General features: G+C 43.1%; 1 protein-coding gene across 1 annotated transcript in view; it reads left to right on the top strand.

Annotated features, from left to right (window-relative positions):
* Positions 1-12,279, top strand: part of bmp6 (bone morphogenetic protein 6) — a 164,882-nt gene that overhangs the window by 146,845 nt on the left and 5,758 nt on the right. Inside the window, exon 6 of the mRNA XM_072261818.1 lies at positions 9,410-9,520. Within this exon, the coding sequence (XP_072117919.1) occupies positions 9,410-9,520 (111 nt within the window). The remainder of the gene's footprint in view (positions 1-9,409; positions 9,521-12,279) is intronic.

Below are 12,279 nucleotides of genomic sequence, written 5' to 3'. Positions count from 1 at the left end.
GCCCCTCCTGTTCTTCTACTCGAATAATTCACTTTTCCCCCAATTAATCTTATACCCCGAGAAAGTGCCAAATAAGTTGACTATTTCCAGCAAAACTGGAATAGTAATATATAGTTTTGTTACAAACAACAAAACTTCGTCCACATAAAGGGAAATTTTGTTGATAGTATATTCTGTATTGTACCCATAAATTTCGGGGTGAGAACATATAGTCTCCACCAGTGATTCCAGGGCCAACGCAAACAATAAGGGACTTAATGCACAGCCCTGTCTTGTGCCCCTGTGCAAACTGAATAGTTCCAAGAGGGTCTGATTAGTTAGTATTTTAGCACTAGGGTTACTGTACAGTAGCTTAATCGAAGTTATAAATTTGTCTCCCATTCCAAATTTTTTCAAAACCTCGTAGAGGTATTGCCATTCCACTCGGTCGAATGCTTCCTCAGCACCTAATCTTAATATTGTAAGGCCTTCCTTTGGATGTCTTGGGGAATGCGTTATATTAAGAAGGCGCCTGATGTTATGGAAAGATAAACCCCGTTTGATCTGAATGTAACCCCCCCTCCCCCCCCCGGTAAGCCTCAGGGTTGCTCAACTCACTGTCGTCTAGGGGAAGCAGCCTTCAGCCCTGCCAAACTGGGTAATTAAGTTTGTGTGGATGCTGTGTGATGTACCCCACCCCGCCAAAATAACAGACAATACACCATATACGATTAAATGATTACAATTTATAGATATTACTGGAACTGTATAATTAATAGAGATAAAATATAAAAGGAAAGTAAAAGGCGCCAAACTTATCAAAGTTCAACCTCTTCATGCACAACAGTTGGAGCTGTAGTAACGGGGTCGACTTTCCGCCACTCGATCCCCTCCGACCACCTCGACCCACCGCCTGGGACCAACCACGGTGATCGACCAGACGCTCCACACGAGTCTGTCTTCATCTCCTCTCCTCGCCGAAGACCCGGGACCTTGGACTCCGACTCGGAACCCGCCCTGTCAGCCAGCTCACAGCATCGCGTCCACTCTCTCTGTCCCCATCACGCCTTCTGCCCCAAAACACGTGCATCACAATAGCTTATAGACACACAAGAAAGAATAACATCTATCCCAATTGGTTAGCAACTGAATACACTCCCTCTATAGCCCAAACAAGCTGCTAGTGAGAGAACTTTCTCAGCAGTTAACACAACAAAGAAGCCATTTTAATTAGCCTACGCCATAACATAGAAGAAGAAACCCCTTACATGAGTGTACCAATTTATTTATCTGCTGACTGAGTCTCCTTGCCAGCGTTTTAGCCAAAATTGTCTGATCCAAATTTAGCAGTGAAATCAGCCTATAAGATCCTACCTCCTCTGGATCTTTGTCCTTCTTCGGAATAAGCGTGATAATGGCCTCGTTCAGGGTTTGGGGTAACGTGCCAGTTTCAAATGACTTTCTGTACATCCTCACCATGCAAGGTGCTAATAAGTCACTAAACTTCTTATGAAACTCATTACCTATTCCATCCGAACCTGGACTCTTGCCATTTTTCAGGAATCTTATTGTTCTTACTATTTCGTCATTTGTAATCTCTGCTTCCAAAGCCTGACACTCCGTCAGATTGCGTGAAGGTAGCCTACAAGTGTCCAGAAATGTGTGCACACTCCTCGTCGGTACATTAGATTGCGATGCATATAATTTTTCATAATACTGACGGAACCATTGATTAATGTCTTTGTGTGACACCAATGGAGTGCCCGAGTCTGATTTAATTTTATGAATGGCCCGATCACTTTCCAATTTGCGTAGCTGTCTTGCCAGCAATTTCTGCGGTCTATCACCAAATTCAAAGAAATTCTGTTTTGTAAACATAAAGGCTCTGCACATCCGTTCTGAGAGTATTTGGTTAAGTTTGTATTTTAATGCTGAAATTCTGTTGTATTTTTTAGCGGATGATTGTCGCGCATTCTCCGTGTCTAGTTTACGTATTTATTCTTCTAGTTCTATCTGATCTGCGCTACTACTTTTCTTTAGGGAAGACTGAAAAGAAATTATACATGCTCTAACGTAAGCTTTAAATGTTTCCCATAGTAGTCCTGGGGGTGTTTCACTATTACCATTTGTCTCAAAAAAACAATGAAATTTGCGATTCTAAGTACTCACAAAATTTTGGATTTGTAAGTAGCTGAGGATTAAACCTCCAATTTCTATGTATTTGCATCAATTCACCCAGCTCCCGAGAAAAAGTAACAGGGCTGTAGTCTGAGATGACAATATTATGATATCTTACGTTATCGATTTATGGCAGTATTTTGCCTTCAAGGAGGAAATAGTCAATCCTAGTATATATATTATGAACTCCAGAGTGGAATGAATACTCTCTCCCTGCTGGGTTGAATAGTCTCCATATCTCACACAGATTCATTTTGTCTATATATGTTTTCAGCAGGTTACTTGCCTTTGATGGTAATGCCCTCTGATTGAAAGATCTGTCTAAATATGTATCCAGAACAAAATTAAAATCCCCTCCAATAATCAGGTTAGTGCTGGAGACCTCTGGTATCAATCCTAGAACTCATCTAAAAAATTCCGGGTCATCCCAGTTTGGTCCGTAGATATTCAGTAAGGTAACTGGCATAGATTGTATTTCCCCAGTAACTATGACATATCTCCCATCTTTGTTTGCTGTTGTTGTTAGGTGACGAAATGAAACATTCCTGTGAATTATTATTGCCACACCTCTAGATTTCATTGGAAACTTTAAGGAATATATTTGGCCTATCCACTTGCCCCTAATTTTACAGTGAGCTTCATTCTTCAAGTGTGTTTCCAGCAGGAAGATCACATCGGCCTGTAGTGATTTTAGGTGAGGCAGCACTTTACCCCCTTTCACCGGCTCAATAATCCCATTTACATTCCAGGAACAAAAAGTAATGCAATTTCTTGTCCCCTGACCGCCTACCATCTCAGTATTTAACATCTGTGTGATAATGTTTTTGATCTGTTCTGGACCTTGTAAATCTATCTGTCATTAGAAATGATTTGACCCTAAACAGCACTTCCTTACCCCTGTCCCTCCCTCCCCCCACAACCCCCACCACCCTTGAAAGCTCGAAATAACCAACAAAAAAAACCATATCACCATACACAAATACACCTAGTCATACTCTAGGAATAACATCTTGATCTCTAACACTTCTCTAAACCAATTTAGTAGCTCCCCAGTTATATAGGTGGTCACAAAGCCAAATCTGGCATCGGAATGAAAAATCCGAGGAAAAACTAGCAAACAGAGATTATCGAGATGTTAAAGTAAGTGTGATTCTCAAAGCTATAACTTACTCTAGCACTATTAACAACATACTCCTCATACAACACCAGTTTAGACCAATTTTTATTACTATCTGTGCACTCACAGGGCTTTAATCTGACATAATACAATCCAAATATAACTCAGAGGGTCCTGTTTTCTACAGGGATTAGAGGCAGGGCCTCATTAATGTTTGAAACGTTCACAATTTCCTACCGCGGTGTTTTACTTGGGGCATCTTCATTCTGTAAGGGGCTTCTTCTCACTGTGCACAGTCACTTCTCAGCATTTCCCAAATGAGGTTCCGCATACTGGCGAGCTTCTTCTGGATCTGTAATCACCGCCTCAGTTCCATTAATTGTCACTCGTAGCTTCGCGGAATAGAGGAGGCCAAACTTGACTCCGGGTCTATCCCACAGCAACCTCCTGACCAGTGTGAAAGCCGCACGTCCTTTGGCCACCGTGGATGGAAGGTCTCTGACGATCTGAATCCTTTGTCCTTGATATTGTATTCTCTTGGTACCTATCACCATCTGTGTTATATCTTCAAATACATGGCAATAATGGATCCTCACGATCAGGTATTGCGGCAGCTTGTCATCCCCCCGGCGCTTCCGAAGTGCTCTATCAGTCTATCACCGGAGCTTCTTCCAAGTTTAGAGCTTCTTTTAGCCTCTGTGCCATGAAATCTCTTGTCTTCTGCCCATTGTCCTTCCCCTCTTGTAGGCCCGCAACTCTCAGATTCTGTCATTTCGAACGTCCCTCTAAATCCAGGCATTTTTCAGAAAATTGTTCAACTTGCCCACAAAGTCGTTTCACTTTGCTTTCCAGCTCCACAACTATGTCCGAAGCTCCATTAGCCAACTCTGCTATCTCTTTCAGAGTTTGATCCTGTGTATTCAGCTGGGCTTTCAATGCGGTAATCACAGCGTCACTTCTCAAAGAGACGGCCACCTCTGCAACTTTTTCTTCGATTTTTTTACAGATGTCTGACTTCATCGTAGTTAGCTCTGCATGTAGCGACTCTATGGCCACCAATACCACATTGTTGTCCATACTCTGTGCATGTGGCGCCACGTGGCCCTCACACGTCAGCTCCGAGATGTTAATTGGGCCTGTTTCTTCGTCTCTGCCTTAGCTGTTCCTCTTCTCGGCATCTTGTCGCACACTCCTTCACTCTTTCTCCTTCTGGTATGTATTGAAGAGTATCTTCCCTTCGTTTGCCACCCTAACCTCAAATTGACTTTGTGTAAATGAAGTTTTAATATCAAACCTGCCGGAGCTACAGGAGGATGCGTCCTACTTGCTCATGGCTCAACAGCACCCCCTAGTTGCTGTCTCATACTGCCATCTTACTCCCTGACCATTCACATCCTCCTCTCACCAGCTTGGCAATATTGTCATGTGATCTGCAACATGTCCTCCAACATGTTATTTTCTCTGACCATGCAGTTTGAAGGGTAATGTGGTATCTCATTGTCTTGATGCAAACAGGGGAGCAAGGATATATTTGTACAGCTCCCTCTGTGGCTTCTGGTGAACACAAGTCGCTTCACAGTCTTTTAATGCTCTTTATAAAATGTCACAGCCGCACATACAGCAATGAGCTAATGCTTGGTGGCTCTTTGGTTGTGTTGGCTCAGTGCTCTCAGGCTTATGTATTCTGCCTAATGGACGAGGGGAGAAGAGAGGATGTCCTGGGTGAGTGGTATCTTTGATTATGCTGGCTGCTTTAACTGAGGCAGTGAGAGGTATAGATAGAGTGCACAGAGGGGAGACTGGTTTCTGTGATTTGCTGAGGCTGTGTCGACAACTCTCTGCAGTTTCCGGCAGCAGTTTGTGCAGAGCAGTTGCCATACCAAGCTGTTATGCATCCAGTAGGAGGTTGTGGTTCTGATTTAGGTTCTGTTGAAACATATTAAAATGATTTGTTTGCCTTTACAACCAACACAACTTAAGGATGTGCTATGGTCAGCTCTGGTGCATTGATAAAAGTTGGTAAGGATCAACGGTGACATGTCAAATTTCTTTAGCCTTATCAGGAAGTAGAGGTGCTTTCTTGGCTGTGACATCTACATACTTTGACTAGGACAGGCTATTGGTGACATCGACTCCCTGGGCAGCCTGCTCCCCTGACTTTGTTGTTTAGGAGGTACAGGGGAGCAGGCTTCCCAGGGAGTAAACATCACTGATAGGGATCCTAGTCAAAGTCTTAATCCATCAACCTGCCCAATACTGCTAACGGATTGTCTGTCTGAGGGAGCAGGGAGACGCTTGTATGACAGCCAGCACCTCCAGCGGGCATTACTTCCTCTGTACTGTACAGCACCGCACAGGCCTGCCAGTCAGGATTGTTGTGTTCACGTCTCAGCACTGGAGCAGAATTTTGTGACTGGGAATCTGTGGCTGAAAGTATTGGATGTAAAGAAAGAACAAATCAGCATACCAAAGCCAACGTTGGGAGCGAGCAATTAGAACATAGAGGAGTGCTCTCTTCTCTTGGCCATTTCCACCCTTGGGAAACAAAAAGGCACCAGCTGTTCACCCTGTAGCAACATAGGCAAAATGCTGGAGGGGAATAAATAGGCAACATTTTGGGCTGAGGTCCTTTTTTCAGGACTGGAAAAGAAGGGAGAAGATGCCAGAATAAAGAAGGTAGGGAACGGGAAAGGAGCACAAGCTAGAAGGTGATAGGTGAAGCCAAGTGGGTGGGGGAGGGAGGAAATGAAATCAGAAGCTATGAGGTGATAGGTAGAAAAGATAACGGACTGAAGAACAAGGAATCTAATAGGAGAGGAGAGTGGACCATGGGAGAAATAGGAGGAGACGCACGGGGGTGGGGGGGGAGGGTGTGATGGACGGGTGAGGAAATAAGGTAGAGAGGCCAGAGTGGGGGATTGAAAAAAATGGAAGGGGAAAAGTTATCAAAAGTTGGAGAAATCGATGTTCATGCCATTCGGTTGAGGGCTACCCGGACAGAATATGAGGTGTTGTTCCTCCAACCTTACCATCTTAAACTTCTCTATCAAGTCACCTCATCTTCCTTCACTTCTAAGAAAATAACCCCCAGCTTGCTCAACCTTTCCTCATAAGACACGTTCCCTAATGCATGCGGCATCCTGCTCAATGTCCACTGCACCCATAAAGCTTCCACAACCTTTCTATAATGAGGCGACCGTAACTGAACATAATACTCCAAGTGTAGTCTAACCAGAGTTTTACAGATTGTAACATTACCTCATGCCTCTTGACTTCAATCTCCCAAACCATACATCTTTTTAATCACCCAATCAACTTGTACTTCACACTTTTCTGGGTTGAACTCCATCTGTCACTTCTCAGCCATTTTTTATTACACCAACCTTCGTGCCATCTGCAAACTTAATGTCCGTTCCTTCCACTTCTTCATCCAAGTCATGTATAAAAATCACAAAGATCAGGTGTCCCAGAACAGATCCCTGTGGAACACCACTGGTCACTGACCTCCCTGCAGACTATGTTCCATCTATTACCGTCCTCTGCCTTCTATAGGCAAGCCAATTCTGAAATCCTATACCTCCTGACTTTGTGAATGAGCCGACTTTGGGGAACTTTGTTGAGCACCTTAGTAAAATCCATATCCTGTACAGCACATCCACTGCTCTACCTTTTTCGATTTGTTTTGTCACATCCTTGAAGAATTCATTCAGGCTCATGAGGCATGACCTGTCCTTCACAAAGGAATTAGACTGTGCTCCTCCAAATGCTTGTAAATCCTGACTCTAAGAATCCTTTCCAGTAGTTTGCCATCACTGATGTACGACTCACTGGCCGATCCCTATTACCTTTCTCGATCAAAGGAATAACATTTGCCATGCTCTAATTTCCTGGAACTACTCCTGTAGCCAGTGAGGATTCAGAGGTCATCGCCAAAGGCGCAGCAATCTCTCGCCTCGCTTCCCATTGTAACCTGGGGTATATCCTGTCTGGTCTCAGGGACTTACTTATCCTGATGATTTTCAAAATTTCCACCACATGCTCTTTCTCTAGCATATCAGCCCGCTTTACTCTGTCTTCACAAACATCAAGGTCCCTCTTACTACTGAACACTAGAGCAAAGTATTTGTTAAAGACATCTCCTACCTCCTCTGACTCCAATCCCATTTCCTTTTTATCCATGTTTAGTCCTACCCTCACTTTAGTTATCCTACTGTTCTTTGTTTATATGTAGAATACCTTTGGGGTTTTCCTTCATCCTACTTGCCAAGCCCTTCTGACGTACATTTTTAGTTCTCCAGCTCTTTCCTGGGTACCCTGTAACTCTTTAGAGCCCTGCCTGATCCTTGCTCCGCAAACCTCAAGAATGCTTCTTTCTTCCCTTTGACTAGATGTTCCACATCTCTTGTCAATCATGGTTCATTCACCTCACCATCCTCTCCCTACCTCCATGGCACAAACCTATCCAGAAGCCCATGCAAGTACTCCCTAAACAATTGACACATTTTTGGTTGTGTGTTTCCCTGAGTACACCTGATCCCAATTTACACTCTGTAGCTCCTGTTGAATTGCATCATAATTTTTCCTCCCCCAGTTAAGTACCCTCCCATACCATCTGCTCCTGTCCCTTTAAAAGGCAATGGTAAAGTTCTGGGAGCTGTGGTCGCTGTCTCCAAAATGCTCACCCACAGAGATCTGTAACCTGACCAACTTTGTGGCCTGCCTTGATTTCATGGAAGAGGCAGATGAGCAGCAATGTTAACATAGAACATACAACAGTAGCACACACTAGGAGCTCAGTGGCGCACGACAGTATATAAATATACTTCACGATCAGCTTAGCCCTTCCTCCTAGGCAGCTCAAAGCCCTCCATATTTTACATCCATGTGCCTACTATGAATTTTCAAACATCTCTATTGTATCAGCATCTACCACTACCCTAGGCAGAGCATTCCAGGCACTGACCAACTCTGTTATTTCTCATGTTATTTCCTTATGCCAATATTCACCAGCCTGGTTAGTCCAAGAAATTAGTTGGTCAGGGGGATGAGTTTTATGTATCCATGGAAGTGTGCTGTAATGCTGCATTTGAGGTCCTTTGACCTAAAACCCTTCGTTGGTAGATCTGCTCTTTTCACTTCTCTTCCACTCTTTAGCAAGACCTCCAAACTTTTCCCTTTGGGCATTGGATGTGCTTTCACTGGCTTTTCATTCAGTGCTGACTAGTTTATAACTTAGTGTGTGAGAAATTATTTTAAGCTGTTTCTCTGGTTCATGAAATGTATCATCTTCAACACCAGGCAAATCCAGAGGCTTTCTAAATATCTCCAGCTGACCGAGCCAAAAGTAAACCTTTCCAGTTCTCACAGCGTATTATCCAAGGGGATGGATGAAACGCTTGGCCCTGGTTCAGCTTTGTAACTTGGACTAGAAGGGGGTGGTTTGCACCCAATGATGGCCCTATCCCAAGCCCAAACATCAGCTACCCTGGGGTTTGGGAGCAGTTGACATCAGAATTGTTTTGAGTAGTTGGAAAGTTGTTGCTGGTTTGTGTGCTTGCTCAGTGCACTGTGTTGTACGTCTGCCCTCGTGACAGTGCAGAGAGGAGTGAGGCACAAAAAAAAACCCATTCATACCCGATGGATTGAAGTCCCAGAGCTGTTCTTCAATCCCAGACAAATCCACTGTATCACTGACATATTCACATTTTAATGCTGTTGGCTTCCATGAAATAAGCGTTCTTTGTGGGATGGAATTTTTTATGAGTATCCCTCCAAACCTGCACTAAGTGAACTTCACACTCAGAGAGAATGTTGAATTGGAACTTGGGTTCCAAATTGCTAAAAGAGATGAGGTATTTAGAATTGGAATACTCTTTCAAATATTGGAAGTATTACAATATTCCAAATATTGGAATATTGGAAGTCTGCGGAATCCTCCTTAGCAGAATATAGCTGGAGAAGCAGCCTGTGCAGAGAATAATCCCCGGGTGGGGGGGGGGGGGGGGGGAGAGAGAACACTAATGAACGATGGGGAAGAAAATTGACATTGACACCATCAGCTAAGCTAGCACATGGTGTTTTCTGTGAAAATTATAAAGTTCCACAATGCCATTTTTTTTTTCTCCCACACTAAAGGACTGGATCATTGCACCCGAAGGCTATGCAGCCTATTACTGTGATGGAGAATGCTCATTTCCGCTCAATGCACACATGAACGCCACGAATCACGCCATTGTTCAGACACTGGTGAGTAACATACTGAGGAAACCTTAACTTTCATTTTGACTTTCTTTTGAATTTGGATCCAGGGCACCTTGTTTTATTTTGGAGTTAATTCAGCCTTAAAGTGGTGCTTGCTGAATCTGGTTTAAACCCATTATTAAATGGAGCATTAGTGAGGCAGAGGTTGGCTAACATTTTGAATACCATTGTGAATTTCATGTTACATCAGATTAGTTTCAGTCAAACGTACCAAGGCAATGGGCATTCGGGTACTAAACTAATCTGTTATATATTGATAATTCTTTATACTTTATATTTTATTGTCACCAAACAATTGATACTAGAACGTACAATCATCACAGCGATATTTGATTCTGTGCTTCCGGCTCCCTAGATTACAAATTGATAGTAAATATTAAAAATTTAAATTATAAATCATAAATAGAAAATAGAAAAATGAAAAGTAAGGTAGTGCAAAAAAACCCAGAGACAGGTCCGGGTATTTGGAGGGTACGGCCCAGATCCGGGTACATTTTTGCTTAGGAGCTGATTTCCAGCCTGTTATGCAGGAGTTGGGATTAATGTCAACACTATACCTTTGAAGAAATGAGGTTAGTGGGGCTGTGATGAGTCCACTTCTATTGGTCCTCTGTCCTCCTGTGTCCAGTATTCAACTATAGCTGCAGATTGGAGCCATCGTTTCATATTTCTACCCACTCCTTGCAACGGAATGAGTTCAGTACTGGGAATTACATCCCCTGGTTGCCATCTTCCACCTCACATTGACATCCATGCATGAAACTTCAGGTGTTTCCAAAGGAGGGAAGGCCATCTGATGTTGACCAAGGACATGTCATTAATTCTAAAGTCACACAGCTCTTCTGACCTGCAGAGGAATTTGCAATGGAAGTCAACAGGTCCAATTGTTGTGGTCCATGTGTGTACTAACAATGTGGGAAGAACAAGTTAAGAGGTTCTCCTGAGGGAATGTGAGCAGCTAGGGACTCAATTAAAATGCAGAACTGAAAAGGTAATAATCTCTGGATTGTTTACCTGAACCACGTGCAAATTGGCATGTGCAGATCAGAGAACAAATGTGTGGTTCTAAGATTGGTGTGGGGGAAGTGGGTTTGAACTTGCAGGACATTGGCACCAGTACTGGCGAACAAAAGCTGTTCCAATGGGATGGGCTCCACTTGAACCCAGGGTCCTGTGAGTAAGGCTTTAAACTAAATAGTGAGGGGGGGGGGCACAGTGTTCAACAGCTTGAGAAGTATGGATAATGTAAGGGGAAAGAGAGTGCAGGATAAGTTACCGGAGTCTCCAGAACAAATAATAAACCAAAAAGTTTAAAAAGGGATCATTTAACTTCAGGTAACCTGGAGACAAAATTGAAAAGGGTGGGGAATACAGGATTGAAGATGTTATATTTGAACGCATGCAGTATACAAAATAAGGTAAATGATCTTGTAACCCACATCAAAGTTGCTGGTGAACGCAGGGTCTGGGCCTGAAACGTTGACTGTACCTCATCCTAGAGATGCTGCCTGGCCTGCTGCGTTCACCAGCAGCTTTGATGTGTGTTGCTTGAATTTCCAGCATCTGCAGAATTCCTGTTGTTTAAATGATCTTGTAGCACAGTTGGAGATTACAGGTATAAAATTCTGGAGCCGTGGCAGAAAGGTTGCAACTGGGAGCTTAACATCCAAGAGCACACAATATCTAAGACAGGCAGATAAGCAGAGGGGCTGGGATGGCTTTGTTGGTTAAAAAAAAATTAAATCAAATCCTTAGAAAGAAGTGACCTAGGATCAGAAGATGTAGGATCCTAGTGGGTAGAATTAAGAAACTGTAAAGTTAAAAAGACCCTGATGGGAGTTATATGCAGGCGTCTGAACAGTATCCGGGGAGTGGGGTACAAATTACAACAACAGAAAATTCATGTAAAAAAGGAAAAGTTATGGTGGTCATGGGGGATTTCAAACTACAGGTCGATAGGAAAAAACAGGTTGGAACTGGATCCCAAGAGGAGGAATTTGTAGAATGCCTATGAGGTGGCTTTTTACAGTAGCTTCTGGATGAACCTGCTAGGGAAAAGGCAATCCTGGATTGAGTGTTGTGTAATTAACCCAATTTGATTAGGGAGCTCAAGATGAAGGAGCTCTTCAGAGGCCGTGATCATAATATGATAGAATTCTCTCTGCAGTTTGAGAGGAAGAAGCTAAAATCAGATCTTTCAAAATCACAGTGGACTAAACGTAACCACAGAGGCATGAGAAATTTGCTGGCCAAAGTTGATTGGAAGGGGACACTAGCAGGGATCAGAGTACAGCAACAATGGATGGTATATCTGGGAGTAACTTGAAAGCTGCAGGATTGATTCATTCCAGACAAGAAGCATTCTAAAAGGACAATGAGGCAACCGTAGCTGACAAGGGAAGTCAAAGACAGTATAAAAGCTAAAGAGAGGGCATAAAATAAAGCAAAAATAGAGGGAATCTATATAATTAAGAAACTTTTAAAAGCTAACAAAAGAAAGTCAAGAGTGGACATTGGACTGCTGAAAAATGATGCTGCAGAGGTAGTAATGGGGGACAAACCTAATGGATATTTTGTGTCAGTCTTCACTGTGGAAGACACCAGCAGCATGCAGACATTTGAGTGCCAAGAAGCAGGAATGAGTAGTCACTATTACTAAGGATAAGGTGCTTAAGAAGCTGAAAGGTCTTCAGATAGATAAGTCACCTGGACCAGATGGACTATACCTCTGGGTTGTGAAAGTA

This window comes from Mobula birostris, chromosome 1, assembly GCF_030028105.1.
Source record: "Mobula birostris isolate sMobBir1 chromosome 1, sMobBir1.hap1, whole genome shotgun sequence".
Lineage (NCBI taxonomy): Eukaryota > Metazoa > Chordata > Chondrichthyes > Myliobatiformes > Myliobatidae > Mobula > Mobula birostris.
The sequence above is the reverse complement of the archived record's forward strand: the minus strand, read 5'-3'. Positions and strand labels throughout refer to the sequence as shown.